This window comes from Anser anser (genome assembly GCF_964211835.1).
Source record: "Anser anser genome assembly, chromosome: 3".
In the NCBI taxonomy this organism is placed as follows: domain Eukaryota; kingdom Metazoa; phylum Chordata; class Aves; order Anseriformes; family Anatidae; genus Anser; species Anser anser.
The window spans coordinates 42076550-42098404 of record NC_139722.1 but is presented as its reverse complement, the minus strand read 5'-3'; the positions used below and the strand labels follow the sequence as shown (position 1 = coordinate 42098404).

The following is a 21855-nucleotide window of genomic DNA, read 5'->3' as shown; positions in this document are numbered from 1 at the left end:
TATTTTCTTGTGAAAACCATTTTTATTTCCTGTGTTTGAAAAAAAAAAATGCAGCAAGTTACTAACAAGTCTTTTACAAAGATTCAGATAATAGTCCTGTAGATTGGTTTAACTTGCGTGTTTGCTCCGTAGGGTACTCAGTCAGCAATTCATGTAGAGCACATGCCTGTCTTTGTGTTCTTAAGTAATCCATTTCAAATATGAATACTTGTGTATTCAATTTAAATACATACTTAGGCAGCTAGTTCAATCAAGGCCTATAAAGAGCATTGATATTACAGCCAGAGTAATTCAGTGTTGATCTACTTCATTTCAGGAGAGTTTGGTGAAGTGTGCAGTGGGCGTCTAAAGCTTCCTGGCAAGAGGGATGTTGCAGTAGCCATAAAAACTCTGAAGGTTGGCTACACTGAAAAGCAGAGAAGAGATTTCCTGTGTGAAGCAAGCATCATGGGACAATTTGACCACCCCAACGTTGTTCACTTAGAAGGGGTCGTTACCAGAGGTAAGCAGTGGCTTGATTTGTCAGTCAGATAACAACCTAATGTCAGAAATTACTTTTGTTTATTCATGGTCAAAGATTCAAATTATAAACAGACTGTACACTCCTAATGGATTTTCTCCTGATGCGTAACTAACTAAAACAATATCTACTTTATGCTACAACCTGAGGAAAAAATTAAGATGCATGCATGATTAAAAGATGAAGTACTTTGAAATATATTATTTTTCTAGTTTCATTTAGCCTCAAAGACCATGCAGAGAGATAAGGTTTCTTATGTCCTTTCATATTATCTGAAGTGTCATTATTCCAGAGTCCTGGTCACACAGCAGGAGTCAGAAGAACACACTGACATTTTGATTTGTACGGTTTAATTTTGTGAATCATGACCACGTTCCATGCAGACATTTAAGAACTTATTAGAGCTCAGTAACAGTGCTGGAGGCTTCAGAAATTCTCATGTCTCAACAATTCAGACCTTCAAAGGAATAACGTGTTTTATCAAAAAAAGGCACTCCATTTGTTTTACAGTTTCTCAAACAAAATGTGCCTTCATTTCTTTTAGGGAAACCAGTCATGATTGTAATAGAATACATGGAAAATGGGGCCTTAGATGCATTTCTTAGGGTGAGTACCAAAAAGAAAATATATATAAGCATATTTTAAGTTACACATCTACGTATAGATGTGTAACATCTATATGTAATGTTTTAAAATACGTTGTTTTATATGTGCATTTATATATATTTATATGCAGACATAGATGATATTAAAATAAAAGTCCTTTTCAGGCTGAAATGGAACTTGTCAAATACTAGCAGTTCTCTAAGTTATTTCAGCAAAATCAGGTCAGAAATCAGAAGATCAGACAGGATCATATGGAAACATTCTAGGAACGTAAGTGGCAATTTTAAGCGGCATTTAAGGTGGCTCTTATTACTGCTACCAGCCGCATGGAGGTGACTGATACTTGAAGCCCAGTCTTCTGCCTTTTTGGAGCAGCATTTATTTTTTGAGCATGGTAGAAATCAAAACACAAGAATCCCTAAATGAACTATAGTCACATTTAAGAGAAGAACAAAGCAAAAATAAAAACAAGTTCATAAGTATTTAGTGTTTGTTGGGTGTGTGCTCTGAACTAGATGGTTCTTATGCCTTGCCTGGTGTACAATATGAAATGAAGTATAACACTCTATAGAGATGGGAAAGAGAGAGAGAGAGAAATTGCAAGCTATGAATAAAGTGATTGGTAGCTTGAGTTGAAAAAGGAGACAGTTCTCATTTTCTTGACAAATACAATTATTCTGAGAGAGGAAGAGCATAGAAGCAAACAATAAAGAATTGGTTCATCAGGAAAGCTCTCTTGATAAAGACTTGCCATGAGTTAGTCAGAATTTTATGGGGATTAGCAAGTTTTGTTACTTCTAGTACATTAGAAGTAACATGCATTTCTTAACTGGATGTACTGCTTTGTCTCTGAAACAAATAAAACTTGCTCTTGAAGTGCGTTTCTTTGCCCTAGGATGAATTGCCACATAAGTTGTAAATAAGTAGAAACCTAAAGTTGTAAAACTAATTCTTATTTCTTTTCTCAGCTATACTAACAAGAATTGCTGCTCCTTTCTCCCCTCCAGAAACACGACGGGCAATTTACAGTCATTCAGCTGGTGGGAATGTTGAGAGGAATTGCTGCTGGAATGAGATATTTGGCTGATATGGGATATGTACACAGGGATCTTGCAGCACGCAATATTCTTGTCAACAGTAACCTTGTTTGTAAAGTGTCAGACTTTGGCCTTTCCAGAGTTGTAGAAGATGATCCAGAGGCTGTCTACACTACTACTGTAAGAGAAATTGATATTTTTTAGTCATTTTGAAATGCGGTTATTAAGAAGAAGCATATCTTCTGGCAAGCAGAGAAAAAATAAATACATTCATTGCTTGAGAAATGGTAACCAGTGAAAAGGGAGACAGTTTCTGCAGACATCTGGCTCTAAGTAGAGTATGAATTTTTTGTAACAGCATGCATTTTTAATTGGTAAAGTTCTAAATATTTTGAACAGTATCTTTATTCCCTTCCTCACGATTCTCTTTTTGAACAAATACAGAAGTTTTAATCATAGAAAGGTTAGTCATCTCACCTAATATGAGCCAATCAAAATATTTGTAGGGTATTATTATTTTTCAGACTAGATTTTATCTCACCAAAAAGTTGGCTAGCTTGAGGCTAGACTGTGACAAAGCTCAACTCCTGTGTTTTCCCTTGCTTTTGGGTGGGATGCTTTTCTTAAATAACCATTCATTGGGCACAATATGCTCTTTATTCTTTTGTTGAGCCAGCTCTCTTTTCCCACCCGTGGGGCTTGACTGTACCTATTTTCTCATGCTGAGGGAAGGAGGGGCCCCTGGAATCTGCTCCAACAGGCACAGGGATCTGGAAAGCACACAGGCATTCCACATTCATGGGTGTCACTCCTGCCACTTGGATCCAAGTGGAATTCCAGTTTTAAAGTGCTAGGCTGAGATTTCAGAGGAGTCATATGACAATGCAATGGAATTTATATGCACAGGATGAGATTTCCCTCACTTAGCTTGAGACACCCAGGAGTTAAATGTCAAGTCTAAATCAGACAGCTAAGCAGCCTCTTAAAATCAATGGAAAGAGAAGCACTTGTAGAGAAATGCATCCAACTTAGCTTAGGTGCCTAACTTTCTACAGTCCTGGTGCTTAAGAGCTTAAGTTTAAGCTTCCTTCTGAAAAATCTGCAATTGGTAAATTACAATATCTGATGTAAATGTTGATTTTTATAGAAATAATTATAAATGAACTCTAAGGAAGATGATGTGGAAATTTTGAAGTAGAAAAAAATATATCTTTTTCTTCCACAGGGTGGAAAAATTCCAGTGAGATGGACAGCTCCAGAGGCAATCCAGTACCGCAAATTTACATCAGCCAGTGATGTATGGAGTTATGGAATAGTTATGTGGGAAGTAATGTCTTATGGAGAACGGCCTTACTGGGACATGTCAAATCAAGATGTAGGTTATCCTTTGTCTGTGAGCACACATGTATTAGAAAAACAAATATTACATACTTTAAATGTATACACATATTTCACTACACATGAATGTAATTTTGTTTTAGGAATAAGATATTCCAAAATGTGGTAAGGTTCTCAATAATAGGAAAAGTTACAAAGCTTGCACTTTTTACCTACATCTCTAAATCCTAATTCTTCCATGTGGTTGTTCTAGGTTTCTATCCCAAGTATAAAGTAAAATTGGAACGTCCAAAATAGTAATATATGCTCTTCACTTTATTATACTTAAGTATAGAAGGAACTAATTTTTTCAAATGAAAAATTAATTGTTAGGTTTCTGACCTCAGAGCAATGATTAATCAGTTGAAAAAAGTTGTTAAAAATCTGAGTGGCAGTTAATGACCTACTTCGTCATTTTAAAGTTAATTATGCTGATTTAACAATATCCTTGTTTTCATAAAATATGACCTAGAGCAACAGGTCAGCAGTAATAGAACATATGGGTGTTAATCTTGGTTTCTGACAAGAGTGTCTATTAACATAGAAAGTATACAGGGAAAAGCCATGCAGGTGAGAAAGATGTCAGAAAGATTCACATTTAAAGTTCTTCAGGTTGAAGGCTTGGGGTTCTTTTTTATTATTACCATTATTTTATTTTTTGATTGAATGATCGACATTAGAGTTTAAAAAAGCAATAAAAGTGTAAATGATGAGTCAGTTTGACACAGTGCAAAGTTGTTAATATTTGACAGGTCTCAGTGTCAAAGATTTCATGGACTGTCAAAATATGGGCAAACAAGTCCTTGGGGCAGAGAAAGAGAAATATTTACATTCCCTAGACACCCGGTAGATTTTCATTTCTTTTGACACCTTCTTTCTGTACTAGATTCAAATATAAAAGAAGTCTGACAGGAATATAAGATGCCTCAAAGGCAAACCTTACCTATCTTTCAGGGAACAACAAGGAAAAACTTTTAAATAAAGGGGAAATTCCAATACCTTCATGCATCTGGATGGATTTTGAAAAGTATTCCCTTTATAGAAAGCTGCAAGTAAAGCACATGAATTAACCTTTCTCATAAAATAGATTGTTACAATTTCTTGCACTTTAATATATATTTAACATTTTACATAATAATCTTCAATAGCACATAGATAAAAGATGCATCAATTGCTTAGTAAAATAAATTCAAATATTTTTGCATGCTGTGATCTTTTAGTGTGTCCTAAAATGTACCCCCCAAAACCTGTACACATATTATCAATTGCACAGACAAATCCATGATGCAAAAATCATTGTATGGTTATTTATTTATTCCCCTCCATGGTTATCAATGGGAGTATTTAACTGGAAGTGAAAATGCTAAATGTGTCTCTTCTAATTTTCCATACATACCCAGGCAGTTTTTTTATCTTAAGTCCATCATTTTGCCTAAACGTGGAGGTGGGTGTAGTCATGGACCAGATCAGATCTGAAGAATCTCTAAGTTTGCAGCTTTGGATGGCACTTCTTTAATCCCACCCCTTTTCCTATAAGTCATTGTTTTAGATTGATAAAGGATACAGATTTATGTTGCAATTTCTCTTTAAGCTTAATCTGTGTTCGTAACAGGTGCCTTCAAACCTCTGTACTTTACTATTTTCCGAAGTTTGCCAGTTCTAGTTCTCACTAGTGTTCATGTAGATCAATTCTTCAGAAAATAGTAAGATTAGGTCTCCAGAATAAGGTGTTTAGGTTTCCATGTTTTTGTTGTTGGTGTTTGTTTGTTTATTTCTTTTCTGGACTCCTGGCTTTATTATTATTTAAATTAATAACATTATTATTATTATTATATACGCAGAAGAAGTGTGATAACCACAAACCAAACATTACAATGTCCAGATTCCCTTACTTAAGTTTTCTCTGATCTTTGTTAGCAACCAATATATACAGTTTACAGACCTGCTCTTCTTCTAATCTATTTTGCATTCTTAGATAGCCAGATTATGAGAGAAACATACCAGATTCTCAACAATACTTTTTTTTTTTTACTTGTTTTTTCTTTTGTGGCAGAAGCTACATTTGAATTTGAAACAAATTGTGGCAAATGTAAATAATATAAATAAATTCTATTAGTAAGAACTCCAGCTGAGTTCTCTTTGTAGCTTTGCTTATTCAAAAAATATATTTTTTATTTATTTCTGAATGCTGATTTTTGAACACCACCACCACCTTTCTTAACAGAGTTGACACTCATATTATTATTCTTAAAATTATCTGAGTTCTGTAAAAATTTAAAAACAACCCCTCCTCACACACAACTATCAATACTTTGGAATGTTTTTACAGTGTTTTGGATATTCCCAGCCATTCCATCCATCTCTAGATAACTTATTCATATATATTTCCAGGTTTCATCCTTCATGTTCACTTTTCTGAGAAAATGCATCAAAGAAGCTGATTCTATGGTATCCCCAAAGCCTTCTAAAAATATTTTCACCTTGTTTCCTACCTCTCTCAGATTTCTTTCCAAATCACAGTGAGCATGGAAAAGTTGTGTTCCTGATCTCATTCATATTTTCACCACTAGGATAAAATCTTACCTAGATCATCTGTTATTTCCAAGTTTCTTAAATAATTTGGTTTTTATTTGCTCATGGGATTATTTACTTTTTCATTCCTCATTGATTGTTTTTGCATTCTGACTTCTTAAATAACTGCTTCACTTTTAACAAATAGTAGTTGCTATGCACAATGTGTTTAAAACCTTTTACCCCGTGTAAGAACTTTTCTTAGAAATTTCTGATTGACTTTTCAAAGCACACCAGTTTTTCTATGCACACTGTAGCTTATTTTTAAGTTTTACTCCACTTTACTGCCTCTTTTGGCAGTGCTGTTATTTTGTTTTTCCTCTTAATACTGATCCAAAAGATCTTACATTTTGCTTTCAATGTTTTCTTTCATATATACTATTCTTTTTTGCAATTTTCCTGTTCTTCTGCAGAAATCCTCTTTTTCCACTCTATCTGACAGATAACTCACTGTCTCTAAAATGTCACCACACTCATTCTTCAACGTGTGGATGAACTGAATATTTCTCAGCCATTTTTGAGCTGTAGGACAGTATTGTCATTCTAAATGTATGGATAGAAAGATGAGGCACAGGGAGATGAGGCAACCTCCATGAGGTCAGAAGGACATCCTGTGACACAAACGTGCAGAAAGTGCTCTGCCTCTGGGTTATGCCTCCTCTTTTCACAAACTTCATTTCTGCAAAAAGGTTTTGATACAATCATGGATTTCAGCTAGATTTTTGAAGGTCATTTTTTATCCTTTGCTGTTCTGTCTACTTTGCAGTCCACTGCTTTTGCATTTTCTCACACAACCTGTGAAATATTTTATATCTGAGGTTATTATTTTCACTAAACCTGGGATATTCACCTGGATATTCAACTTCATTTATCATACCAGATCTGTTTCCTAGGACTAAGTCCAGAACAGCTTCTGGAAAAGCTGTTTCTACTTTCTGTAAAAACCGAAGGAGAACACAGTCCTATGCACTATCCTTCAGAAATAAGCACCCTTCCTTAGCAATTCTAATATGCTATGTCAGTCAATGTCAGTATACTTGAAATCCCCCATGACCAGTGTTTTAGCCCCTTTTCACAAGCTTTTCTTATCTGCATTGCTTCCTGATGTGCTTTCTTATCCTGCCCTCAAGGTTTGCAGCAGTTTTCTGTGATTTTACTTTAACCATTTTTCTTTCTCACTTAAATCCAAATGGACTTGGCTAAGGATATCAACGAGTGGATGTAATTCTTGGTTCAGATATTTGTGATCTCTTTCAATCATATCATCATGTAGCAGCATCTCTTATTAAATCTAACTTTCTGTTTAGGTGATATATCAAAATACGATTCAACCAGCTCTCCTTCACTCACATTTTTGCTTCCGTATCTTTAATGTAACATGGCTAGACATAGAATACAACTTTTTTTTCCCTAACAATTTCTGTTCGCTAAACATTTTTCTTGGATCCTTTTATAATATCTTCAGGGTTTTTGCATTTTATTATGTGCATGCACAGATCCCTATCCATTTACAAGTCAGTTGCTTCTACCACACTCTCTCATAAAGACCTTGGGGCAAGTAATAATGCTTTCTGAAATAACTCCATTTATCAATCTATCTGTTGCTCCCTTGGTAAATTTAATTGTTGCTCCCCGCTGCTCACTTGACTAGGTAATAGAGCTATGTTCTGCACATATAAAATAATATGCCTAATAAGCCCAAAGATAAAATCAGGAAACTATTTGAAGACATGAAGGCTAGTGTAAAAACAACAGACTCATATTTTTACAATGCTGATGGCAAATGTTAGTTGATTGATTTTATTTTGTTTATTACTATTACTATTTTGCTTTTCTTGCACTGGGTAGCAAAATATATTTCTTAAATAGCTGTTGATGAAAAATGACTGACTATGTTGACTACTAGGTTATAAAAGCAATTGAAGAAGGCTATCGTTTGCCAGCACCCATGGATTGCCCAGCAGGACTACACCAGCTGATGCTAGACTGTTGGCAGAAAGAACGTGGTGAAAGGCCAAAGTTTGAGCAGATAGTTGGTATTCTGGACAAAATGATTAGGAACCCAAACAGCTTGAAAACCCCTCTGGGAACCTGTAGCAGGTAAGAAAAGCTTTAGAGAGTGCTTGTATGATGGTGCGTGTGGCTGGATTCTGGATGTTGTGGTTGGTGGCTGGTTCCAGTTCACTCTTACTCCATGTGTCTCTCAGTTCTTCCTTCTGCCTGATCCCTGTTCTTCCCTTCCTTCATTCACCCTTCTTTTGTACTGTGCTGAACAAAACCAAAAGGGACTTTTCATAAAAAATAACCAAAATAAAGAAAGTAAATATTGTGAAACTAACACACTTCTCAGTAAACTACTACCTACTTGTCACTCTTTCCACACTCACCACCAGCAGTCTTTGTTTTCTTTGTCTCTTAAAATTGTTAAGTCTTGATGGCAAGGATCATCATCTATTGTAGTTTTATAAGATGCTTCCCTTGCCTACTAGGAACTGATACAGTAGAAACAATAATTAACAATAATACTCATGTTTGGCCAAAATACTTTGACATTGCTAAACTTGAGATTTTTAGATTCGTATTCTGGCTTTATTTCCTTTCAGTGATTGCATCTCATTGTATTTCATGGTGTAGCTTTTTATGGCTTCTTCATAAAATTCAGGTGATTTATTTAATCATGGTAATCTTTTGATTCACAAGCTAGATCAATGCACTAGGGAATCAGCTGGCCTGTGTTCTGCTTCCAGTTCTTCTACTGACTGATTTGCTGTGTGACCTTAAGCAACTTACTTTGTGTCTCTGCTCTTTCCATGTCTTTGTTTTGTCTCATCCAATTCAATAATGGGAATAGCTACTGCTATATTCTCTAAGATGCTTAAAAGAATAGTATCTTTATTTTATTCAGCAACTTCAGTTGCAGCAGCTGTCACACTAGGTAATAAGGTTGATTTTCTGTTGGTAAAATAGTCCATTAGGCTGATATTGCTCACTCTGACCTCTCATCTTTTATGTGAATAATCTTAGGAAATACATGTTGTGAGCTACAGAGCAGTCAGAACTATTCACAGAATAATCTAAACTGTGTAAAAAAAAGGCCTGTAACTTTCTACTCTTGAAGTTTTTAATACCCCAAACTTATTTAACTCTCACCTTGCTAAATATTCCCTGATGTTTTACTCTCTTTGGAAACAACTTACTTTCCTTTTTCCTTCTCTGTAGACCAATTAGCCCTCTTCTGGACCAGAACACTCCCGATTTTACCACTTTCTGCTCCGTAGGCGAATGGTTACAAGCTATTAAGATGGAAAGATATAAGGATAATTTCACAGCAGCAGGCTACAACTCTCTTGAATCAGTTGCCAGGATGACTATTGAGTAAGTTAGCACTGGGCATGTTTAACTTGTGTTTAGGGAACTTCTAGGTGAAATAATACACAATGTTCAACTCCAAAACTTTACCCTGAGTACAAACATGGTACTTGGGGTTAAGCCAGCAGGTTTAGCAATTCATGATGTTATATTACAGCATCCTTGAAAAGGCAAATACCATACTACCTATGAGTGGCAATACATTTTTCCCTGTTTTTGAGATCAATTGAAATACTAACAAGGGGCTAGAATTTGAGGGAGAATGTAGCCCATTCCAGAGTAAGTATGTATAGGAAAATAACCACATTGTTTCCACTACCTAATTGGTACCTTTTTCCATATGCGTGCTAGGAAGATGTCGAGCTTTCTTCTAATTGGCTGGGGTCTGTCTGTGCCCTGCAAGAAATGACATTGCATTGGGATGAAAGTCTATAGAAGCAAAACAATTTTCTGAAGGCAATCACGGCCAGTATTGGCAATGCTATCTTAAAAAGGTCTTCTTGGCACCCTGAAAACAAAGTTCTTATCCTGGTAGTTGCCAATCACTTGCAATTCCTGTTACAGAGCAGTGTTTTTTTATATATATAAAAAAAAACAAACTTTGAAACAATATTCTCAGACTTGCAGCCCCACTCTTATCTGCTTAGTATCACTGGGGGTCTCAGCCAATAGCTTGGGAACTGTAAACAGAGCCCAAGAACTTCTGGCAGGTAGTAGGTCTAGTAGTGGTGGAATCAAAACAGATGGTTCTCTTTCATTTGCATGATGGATATGGGTCAATATGCAAAGACTTTCTTTAGGTGTCTCTTTAGGAAGCAGAATATAATCCCCCAAATATTTTATTTATACCTAACTTAATCTTGAAAGCTTCCCAAAGTATTTTATAAGAGAAGTGTCTCTTCCTCTGGGCATCCTTAAAAGCCACAATAAAAGATGATCATAGTACAAAACAGTGGGCTCCTTCTCAGATGTGGAGACACAATGCAGTGTAATTACATGACACATGCCATGTAATTACAGTCCTCACTGAGGGCCTGTATGGACTTCACAGTACTGAGCTGAGGTTCCTATATAGCCCTGACCACTATGTAGCTTTAACTCACAGTTGATTACCATACAGTAGGAGTCTAAGTTGAAAAATTAACAATGTACGCATTTATCTTCCCCAGGGATGTGATGAGTTTAGGGATCACGTTGGTTGGTCATCAAAAGAAAATCATGAGCAGCATTCAGACTATGAGAGCACAAATGCTACATTTACACGGCACTGGCATCCAAGTGTGATAGACATTTCTCCCTTATGAGGGAGGTGACAGACTGAGAGAACAGCACTGGCCTTCAGTATATATGAAGTGCTACTAGAAGACACTTGATTTCCTGGGTCCTTCCTGCAGTGAATAGAAGAGCTACAAGAAGCACCTACAGACTTGAACTCCTAAGTGCCACCAGAATTTATGAAAAGGGAATTAGGATCCACCAGTGGTGGCAAGGAAAACAGCAGTGACAATAAACAAAGTACTACCTGAATAAACATACAAACACCTTGAGCTCTCTAACCTCCTTTTTATCTAATAGACTTTTTAAATGTACATAAAAATTTAAAAAAGAATATATTTGTCAGATAAAATCATGATATTATTGTTGAATTCAACAAAATATTTTCCTTAAATCTGTGATTTCTGAATCTTTTTTTAATCATTTGTGTTTATTCTTCATAAAGACTTTCTTTTAGTATGATGTTTATATCTTTGGACCTTTTTAGTGCTAATTCTATGACACATTACTACACTGGGTACCTCTGAAGGATTATTTGAGTTCATAGAGATTTAAGAAGCATGACCAAGCAATCTGTCCAAACTTTGGTATCCTTTTGTGCCATTTACTTTTGTTAAATCAGCACCGTATTGACAAGGCTAGCTAATTGGCAGGGAGTCAGGAAAATGCAAGTTGCCAAGAGCTCTGATATTTTTTACAGAATTTTTTAAGGTTACACATATACTATGTTTTAAAAGAAAATAAAAGACAAAAAAAAATATAAAAAATAAAAAAGAAGAAAAGCAATAATGACCCCTAAGTAGTTCTAGGCACTTTTAGCAAATTGTTTGCAAGATGATTTTAATGGACTAGAGTTAAAGTGAGATATATTCTAAGATGTAGATCTACAACTGTAAACCTGCTGAGGCACTACATTGAATGGACAAGTGATTGTAGAAGTGTCTCAGAACATGGATGCAGTTCTCCAGTGTTACCTAAACCATGTAATCTGAGCACATCACATTTTTCTTCAATACTCTGCATTAACAAGTTGAAAGAAATAGCTGGCATATATTTTATATTAGTTTACGTTGAATTCAGTCCAACTGTGAGAATAAGGACGTAGATTTTATATTAGAACCATAGAGCATGAGGCAAGGGGCAGTTCAGAATTTTCATGTTTTTTACAGGCTTTTGCTGCTCTGAACAAATATGTGTGTGTGCTCACACAGACACAACAGTCACTCATCAGGAACACAGATGCAAGAGTATTTGCTCAATGGAATATCTTTGTATGCCATTTACTTATATATGTATTTTGTTTGATTAACCATAAGCAATAACAAAGCATGTCTTTACAGATATTGCAGGAATGTATATGAACCAGAGAGAAATGCTTTAAAAAATTCTGAAAATTGTGAACTACCCCAGCAGTGAAATGCTGTACTTCCAAAGAGAATTGGGCTGCTTCTATTGATTTTGATAGAGAAAGATCCCAGGGATCAGTCATAAATTGGACTTGTTTGATAATGTGGGCATCCACACAAAAAAAATAAAAACAAAAGAAAAACCCTGTAAATGTTCCTTTGTAAAACTTGTAAATTTTATTTATACTGTCTTGGTTTGTACACACATTTAAGTGTAGTGAGCTCTGAATACATTGAAAATGCACTATATTTTTCTATTTTACTTGCAGAGCGTCACAAACAAACATATATATTCAGTGATACATAATGTGTTTTCCCACATTTAGGACCAAAGATAGTTATCAAAAACTTACACACATCATTTTCTCCCCTCCTTTTTTGAACCCATTTTTAGATCACTGTACAGTTATATTTGTCATTTTATTTATTTGTTTCATTAGAAAAATCAGTTTGGTTACACCAATTTTTGTCCCCCCACTTTTGTTGAACAAAATCTGTAAAAAGCTTTTAATTAGCATAATCCCGTTACATAGACACTTCCATTTGTAATCTTTGTAATAGACTGTAAATATATTTTTGGAACTATAATGCAATGTGCATAAGGGTTATTTTTCAGTGTCCATATATGATTGTTTATACAATTCACAGCACTTTACAGTCATGCTGAGAAGCCTAATTTATTGCCTGGATTTGGGCAGAGTAAGAAAAGAAGGTGATTATTCTTATTTCATATTAGATTGTCAGTCAGTAGAAATGGAGTTATTTTCTGTATGTGGCTCAAGATGTTTTTTAGCTATTAACATTAATTTTCAAAAATGAAAAAATGGAAGAAATGAAAAATAGAAGTAAGATGCAGAGTAGACTGCACACCCAACATTGAAATTAGTGCATGCAAGCACTCAGCTAACGTACTTCCAGTAGCCATTGGAACACTAGTAATTAATAAGCATCCATTTTGTGTTATTATAACTAAAGCTAAGTGCCTCACTACTGGGGTGAGCATCTGTGAGCAACTCCACAGGGTGCTTGTCAGTTTTGCTGCTGCTTTAGGCACCTAACTATGAATTTAGGAGTCTAAGTTCAGACACCTGCTTCCTTACAAACTTTGGCTATTGTTCCTAAGGGCTTGGTGATTCCAGGTACAATACAGCAATGCTGGTATTGCTGAGAACCCACAGACCCTAAATGCAACAGAGTTGAGGCCAGGCTTCACCTTGAGGACCTGCTCAATATTCTGAAGCACAGAGGCCTCAAAGCATGTGTGGTGACCTAGGCTCACACATGTAAAAGTGAGAGCCCTAATGTTATTTCTTCCTTATTTTTCCTTGTTTGATTTAAGCCATCTTCTTTGAATAGTAAATATATTTTATCATTCATCTATATACCTTGACTGCCTTAATGTTGCCACAATTTCTTACACATTTGAAAGTGGTAGAGTAGAAAAGAAAGCACAATCAATACCAATATCGCTATTGTATCTATCTATTCAGAACATTACTGCAGTTTAGAGCACATGCATGATTTATATTTGGTAGAGCAGTAACATATTGATGTTGGTTTCAGTTCCCCTAATTCCAGGAAAACATAGTCCAATGTAACAAAAAAAGTGCCAGAGAAAGTTGGTGTTCATGAGAGGAACTGAAGAAAGACTTGGGAGAGGGAATTAAAAGCTAAATGATGAAACAAAGAAATGAGCTCAGTTCTGGAAAGAAATGAGCTTAATTCCATTGAACGTGGGAATTGTGCACCACTAAAGATGACAATATCAGGCTGTCAGCGAAGTTAATCTTTCTTGACTTTATGCATCTAGAGCAAGTATCTAAAGCATCTAAAAGAGAGATGCCTAAGACAAGCAGAATGAATCTCCCTCTGGGAATACTTATCTCCATTACCTGTAGAGGGAACCCAGATGATTAGCTTAGTTTAGGCATCTGATGTCTAGATATTTAAAACCAGATGATTCCTATTCTATATGTCCTTGGCTGCTACAGTTCCCCCCAAACTGAGTGTCATAGAAAGGCAGCTCTTCCACTACTGGTACATCCCAGAATGTATTTAAACTGAGCTTTATCACAGAGAGAGGTTTTGGTTTTTTATGTTTGTTTGTTTGTTTTTTTTTTTCTTTTGTCTGTGTGTCTGGCTTTTTTTTTTTTTTTCCTTCACAGTTTTGTAACAGATCATCTAAATGCTTTTTGTATATGGGTATTAATTCTTGATACATTTTGTGATTGTTCTGAGGAAGACCTGCCTAGTAAATTACAGTTATTGAATATTTTAAATAATCAGAAATATTTGCTGACGTACTGCTTCAGTCCAGAGGTTATGTGATCAGATATGATAGCTGCTGTTTGCAAAACCATGTTTATCTAAAGCCTTGTCATGTAAAAATCTCCAGGAGGCAAAGATGCTTAAATGTGTCTAAAATTGAATGTTGCCCTTAATATCTCAATAATTGAGCTCTGTCTGTATTATTCTCCATTTAAAATGAGTTTTTAATATTTGTTTAAGCTGGAGTCATCTGGCATCCACTGAGGGAGTCTGAAAAAATATTTTAAATTAAATTTGCTTTTCTCCACTGATAGTAATACACGGTAAATAGTTTCCACTGTTTTGAATGTTGCAAAAACTATTGCTTTAATGTGGGGGATGAAGGGGTCTATTTTTGTTTTGTTGTTGGTATTTTTTTACATTTATTGATTAGTAGTTGAAATAAAAAAATAATAATTTGTCCTTAACTTTCTAAATAATTCATATGTAGCAATTGTGAGAATGATTTAAATTCTGTTACTTTTGGGTTACTACCAAGATGGTGATTGTGTCACTACAGCCATAATGCCAAGTGATGCTGAGACACCCTGACACAGTTACAGGTTCAGCTGGCACTCTGTTGCCGTGCAATGACATAAAGCAGTCCACTGGTTGTGTGGGAAGAGTGAAGGCCAACTCAGTCAAAAAAGGGTCATTCCACCTTCATATATATATACGTAATATTGGAGCTAACATTTACATCCATAATTCATTATATCCCTGCATACAGTTATATAATAACTTGTTCAACATTTGTTTGGTGGTGGGGTTTTGTGTTGGTTTGTTTTTTGATTTTGGACAACTATCATTTGTGCTGTTTCTGGAAGTTCCCAGATAAAATGATAAGGCCAGGTTAAGAAAAGTACAATAAAAATTCTTGCCTAACAGTAATTATGACAGCAGGTGCTGCAGGACTATTCAGACAGTTGGAGCAGTGATTTTTAGATAGCTGAGCTACTAGCAAAATGGGATTTATGCAGGGCCTGTTAGGATTGTACAATATGAATTTACTAATATGTAGAAATGGGGATTTTTTTCCCCACCAACTTTGAATGGAATTCAAGATGATTGATTTGAGATTCAAAAAAATGCTCAAAAGTTCAACCTATCCAACAATTGCTTTTAAAAAGTGATCTTTATTATTTTCATAGTGCAGCCGTCTGTTTACTTGTGAATAGGTGGTCCTGTAATTAATTAAATTTCCTGCAAAAAGGATGGGGGTGAGGGAGGGTGGAGGTGGAAGAATACAAAGATTGTATTTATTTATTTTAAAAACTTTTCTGGATTAGGTTTGGCAAGATTTTTAAGTTAAGATAATCAACACACACATTTAGAGTAAGGCCTATTGAGACAACCTAAGGGACAAAATTAGTGTGTCTACAATATCCATAGAATTCTGAGCACACATTTAGGATGGGAAAGGGTCAGGCAGTTTGGAAGTGAAAGGAATCATTTGGTGTTTATAAGCTGTAGGCACCATGTAGGTTACGTCCAGCAAGATTATGAAAAATGAAAGGAATCATTTAGAGTTTATATGCTGTAGGTTATGTCCAGTGAGATTATGAAAGGTGAAAGGCTTAAGAGGGAAATACTATGCTCACTTTTGTTCTTGGTGAAAAGTCAGAAGATGGGAGTGAATGGAAAGAGAAAGCTGTGAAGCCATTCAGCATGTCTAAACTGTAGGGTTCTGCAAGACATGATGGGAATGGAGTTAAGGAGCGTTGAGATTTTTGTTTAAGTAAAGAGATGCTGTTAATAAAATATACCTAATAATCTAGGGTGGAGTGGTTTCAGTATTCTGATTTTTCCTCAGGCCAGATTGGAATTTGTCAAAGAGACTAAATTGAGACAGATGGGAAAGCAACTGGTAATATGCAGCTCATTCAAGCAGACTTGAAAGAGACATGAAAGGAGAATTTTACATTAAAAGCCTACAAATAAAACATAAAATGATGGTATTTACTCTCAGTATGTTTTAGAATAGTTTTCTTTAAATCTAGGGTAATGATAGCAGATTTTAGCACTGATACTATACAAATTGGGTGAAATTATTGTCTGATTAGTGCCCAAAAAAAGAACCACAAGTCAAAAAATAGTTGATGTCTTGATAGCCTATGAAAAAAGATGAGATACAACCAAGCGAAACTTGTATAGCCAGCCAAATGAATCTTGGACAAAACAAGACATAATTCCTAGTGCCAGAATAGCTAAATCAGGAACAGGAAAACTATTCATCCATGGATCAAGGCTTCTGCATTTAATTGAACCAAATAACGAATTGTAGAACTGTGCTGCTAATAATAATTAATACCAATAATGAAAAACTACAACTTAGAGTTCATCTGATGAATTGTAATATGGCTAGCACTGAAAAACACACTAAATGCTTAAATCCAAAGATTTATGAATGCTGGTGATATTAGAGTTTCTGGACTCTAAGCTATTTAAAACCAGTTATAAACCAGAGAACATAAAGCCCCAAGTCCTTAACTAAAGCTTTCATATTTTCTGCCAAAGGAAAAAAAAAAAAAAAAAAAGAATGCTGAGGAGTCAGTAAGGTTGATCAAGTGCAATATCAATTGTTTTCTAACTATTTCCTTAGAATTATCATGAAATACATGACTTTATCTCATGTATTAGGAAACAAACGTCTTGCTCCAAAGATGCAGTCTCACTGAGAGGAAAAATCATCCATTTGTTTTAATAGGGCATCAAAAATTTGCTTGAAAAGAGGCCAGACTGAAGAATTATAGACAGACTTTATACACCTTGATCTCTCACATTTCATGTCTGTAGAGACATTGTTCAGGCAATTTCTTGACTATCATTCAACCTGTCTTACTATGCCAGCTTCCACTGGCTTCCTGAAGGGTTACATGTCTATTTTTAAGATGTCTGCTGGAAAATGTTTCAATTTTCTTTCCTCAGGGACCAACTAGCTTATACCAAGAATGTGTGTGTAGTTTGAGAATAGAAGGTTCAACGATCTCAGATTAGTTCTCTCTAGAGTGTTCTTTTCATTCAGTTATAAAAAAATAAATTGTGTTCTCCCATTGAGGTTGCACATAGTAAATATCATGAGAAATCTGATTTTCATGGAATAAACTTAGAAAATGCATCCAGATACCTCCTGAAGACCAGAAATGAGGGTCTTTAGATGGTGGCTAGGGTTGTGTTCAGAAAGAGATGGGCCTATCTTCATAATACTATTGGGTAGTCTGTGTGTGTGGCTTTCCCCCATAAAACACTCAAGCTAACAAATTATGGAGTATTCTGGGTAGAAGATGTCCTCTGTCGCTGTCATTGAAACTAGACCACAAATGCAGAATGTGCGTGTCCTTAAGAAAATAAAAATAAATAATAAACTAATTCTGTAACAGAATTAGACCAAGATTTCTCTTTCATTTATTTAGTTTGACCTTGGCAACAGCAATGCTTCCATATCAGGTCAGTGAAAGAGTAAGATGGTCAAGACATTAGAAGATTGGTTGGGGTGATGGGGCTCCTTGTGTGCAAAAAGAGGGGCTGAAAAGAGGTGGTGGACCTTTGGGTGACTTTGGGCAGTCTTTGTATTTCTCTTCCAGGATCTTTGCCATGTAGACCCTTTGTCCTCAGCCTGCCTCATCTCAGGACCTTCGACTGTCTCTTTTAATTGAGTACCCCTTAAGTCCTCCCTTATATTACCCTACACAAAATAAAAGTATCTTCTTCCCTAGTAGACAGTGTTTGTGCCACCACAGGATGCTGGAGAAGATGCAAAGACAGTGTTAGGTTTAAGTCCAATTCATTTGCCTACCTATGGGAAGAAACTGGGTCAGCAAGGCACGGAAAGGGATTCCTAATGAAGATTCTTCTTTATATTGCTGGGCCTCAGTATTATTCTTGGACAACTAATTCAATGCTATTCTGGAGATAAAGGATGCACCTTATTATATACTTTCCCTACATACTTCAGCTCATCCACTGCCAAGGGTAAGGGTTTGGAGGAATAAATAAATAAATAAATAAATTTAAAAAGCTTTCAGGTATTTCTTTGTAGTGCTCTTTTTAAGAGAAATAATTGAAATAACTGTTTTAATGCCTAAGTTCCCTAAACTTGTGCAAAAGACAAATCCTTTTTGATGTTTGGCAAAACTATCCCAAATAGGCTGTGTGCTCTCTGTTCCAAACCTCAGTCTTTATATGTTTCCTATCTCATCAAATTCCTTGCTTAGCATAGGGGTATGCATTCCAGTCCTCAGGATGGTATCTTCTTGTATCACAGCACTGAAGCCCCTTTCCAAGTCTCCATACTTGCTGCCTTGTGCAGAGATGTCTCTGGATTTTGAGGATTATTTTCCCAGCCATGAAGAGGGAAACTAATTTTGAAGTATGCTGTACTTCCAACTTTCCCTATCTGGCATGAGTCATTAACACCTAGCAGCGCCTGCGCTTCACTGGGGGATAAGTGGAAGTGGGCAGTGAGGAATGAACATTTAGTACCCCAGTGATGCTAAATGCTATTAGGTAATTTACCAGCAGTGAGTGTACAGGTTCTCCGTACCCTTTCCTGTCATGCTCTTCCTCGTTAAAGCAACCACAAGCTGTGGGCATGTTTCGTACTGCTGCTAGGCTCCCTACATCTCTTTCTGTGACCAAAAATCTATGGGTTGGGGAGATCAATGCCACATTCTAAATGCAGAAGTCAATAATGTTGGTCAAAACAAAACTAAAAAAGTGGCAGGGGGGTTGGAAGGTATACAGAAGAGGTGAATCAGCCAGGCTTATGAGTGAACTGCCCAGGAACACCAATGATATAAGCTAATGGAGTAAAATAATATCCAAATTTTCACATTGATAGAACAGTCTAAGTGTGGAGGGAGCTGAATGGGACAAATCAGACCACCTAGCGAGGGGACTGTTTCAGGGTAGGGGGGAGGAGAGACGAGGACCTCTTTATGAATTAATGAAACTCATATAGAAAGTCACATGAAAATTAATGCTTTACCTGTGCTACCAGCTTTTGAATTATTTGCTGAAGAAAAAATATAGTTTACACTAGAATTACATTTCTAGCTTGGAAGTATTTCCTAGAAATATTACCCATTTTCAGCACAGGAAATTTGCTTAATAATTATGGGAAAAAGAAAAAAAAAAAAAAGCTTATGAAGGCAGCCTTCAAAGCAGCTAATACCATTTTTATATTCTGAAACAGGTTTGTGTAAATCTTTTTTTTTTTTTAACATCTGCTGTTGTCAAGATATTTAAATTAAAAATCCTAGAGAAGTGGATATTACATATTTCACAATGCTTTTACAAGTTGTTGCATGATATTACAAGTTGAATTTTTGAGGTCTAAATTGATGGTGTTTCACTTTAGATATCAGAACAGAAAGCGTGTATCTTAGCAAACATCTGCATGCTTGTCATTGAGCTCTTATGGCATACATTTGCAAAACAGAATGTTGTGTTTGGTAGAAATTAGACCACAAGTTTATTGTATTGTTGTTGTTTTCCTATTTAACGCCATTAGGTGATTGAAGTCCTTGTTAGCTAAGGTCAGTGAGTACTAGTGAGCAGATGAATATGATGTAAATTGGTAAAAGCCATATCTAAAAAGTATGGAGATATCTCAGAGAGGTGATGTCTGGCGTTTATTGAATTCATTTTCTATCCTTCTTTGCCACAACAGTCAGAGCAACAAGACAGACTGACTCCCTTCATGCTTATTAACAGCTGAATTGTAACTACACACAGTTCAGGATACATAGCTGATGTAAATGTAACTCTTATCTGGCATCCTTTTACCTCTGTTTCCAGGAAGACTCACTAATTTTTGTGATTTGAGAAATGACCTACTCCTTTTCTGAGGACACAGAGAAATTTTACATAGTTGTTGTGTGAGAAAGGCAAAGTAAGTCTAAGACTGATCCTATAGCTTTGGGCTTTGGGAAGGTAAGAGAAAGGCAATATGTGGGAAGGGTTAGTGTCTATAGATATACACGTATAGCCAAGCACTTTGAGCTGCATCTGCTGCCTGGAAAAAGGTTGATTAGGCTTAGCAAGATGTTCCACAGGCAGGCTTTATCTCCAAAATTCTTTCCTGCACTTTACAGCTTCTTCCCTTCCTTAACCACATTTTCCTTCCATAAATACCCTCCCTCTTATTCTGAAATTGGTGTTTAGGCCACTTCTTTGGGAACAAGGAGCCTTATGTTTTAAGTAAATTGGACTTTTTTTTTTATGCAAGAGGTTGAGTGGCCTGCCATGCCCCAGAAGAGCTAATATCTTGGTCTGTAGGTACCATGAATCTGGGCTTTCCCACATCATTCTGACATTTCTCAACTATTAGATAAATTATTTATTATCTCTTTGATCTTTTATAATGTGTTTTCTGTTGAAAGGATGAATTTAGACATCTACTTTCAGAGAAGGTTTGAGGTTATGAATCCCTGAAAAATGTTCATCAGGACACAAACAGATTTACTGCTGGGATGCATGCTGGCATACCCAGGACCCTCTTAAGTGTGCTGAGGACTAGTTCACACTGACTTTCCTTTATGTGGAATTAGGGTGTGGGTGGTAACTTATGCATGTGCTCTTTTTGTTCCATTATTGAATACATGTATGGCCTTGGTATGCAGAACTGGATAAATGAGTATTTATCCAGAACCTGGATAAATGAGTATTACTTTTGACCACACAGCTGACCCAACCAGGAACTGAAGCCTTGTCCTCATTTCAGCATATTTTGTCAGACAGCTTAGCCACTCTCTTTGGCCTTCAGTTTCTTGAATTTACATTTTAGGTTTCTATTTCTTCCCAGAGATACAGGCCTGGAACGACATTGAGCATCAGGGCAGCCTGACATGAAGCATTATGATAATGAATAGCTAGGTCATACAGATGCAAAGAAATAATCAAATTGATTTATCATGTGTCACACAGGGACCCCCTTGTCCCATTTGTTAATGTTTCATACTTGTTAGCTTGCACCTGGTCTCTGCTCTATAAAAGGCAGTAATTGACAGTGACAACAAGGTGCATGCAGCCCAAAGTAAAGCCATGCCAGAGTCCAGGGTATACATACACTATCCCATGAATCTCTTGATCCAAAGGCCTTCATCCTGGTGCTGACCAAAAAAGGTCAGTAGAGGCATTGCCAATAAAATATAACCTGAGGTTTTAAATACCTATATATCTAAGAGCTATCTGTGACTACCAGTTGCCTTTAGCTTTGCATAAATTCACATGTCAATCATTTTTACTAATTCAAAGACATACTTGCCTTCTAAATATTTAAAAAAAAAAGTCAGAAAAAAAGTCTTTTTGGAAGGAATTTCTTCTGAGAGTTCTCTCTTGCTGCATTCTTTTCTCATGCATTCCTTGCATTACTAAGGTTTCAAAG

The 21855-nt window shown here is 36.0% G+C and overlaps 1 protein-coding gene across 8 annotated transcripts in view; it reads left to right on the top strand.

Annotated features, from left to right (window-relative positions):
• Positions 1–21855, top strand: part of EPHA7 (EPH receptor A7) — a 166507-nt gene that overhangs the window by 139630 nt on the left and 5022 nt on the right. For 4 of the 8 annotated variants that reach the window (XM_083828318.1, XM_083828313.1, XM_083828309.1 and 1 more), the window contains 6 exons: positions 317–502; positions 1065–1126; positions 2134–2343; positions 3389–3538; positions 8018–8211; positions 9331–9486. In XM_083828318.1, coding sequence (XP_083684444.1) covers positions 317–502; positions 1065–1126; positions 2134–2343; positions 3389–3538; positions 8018–8211; positions 9331–9486 — 958 coding nt within the window. Of the gene's footprint in view, positions 1–316; positions 503–1064; positions 1127–2133; positions 2344–3388; positions 3539–8017; positions 8212–9330; positions 9487–10649; positions 17010–21855 lie in introns of those variants that run through there. The other 4 variants (XM_083828315.1, XM_083828314.1, XM_083828316.1 and 1 more) reach the window with 3 other exon arrangements.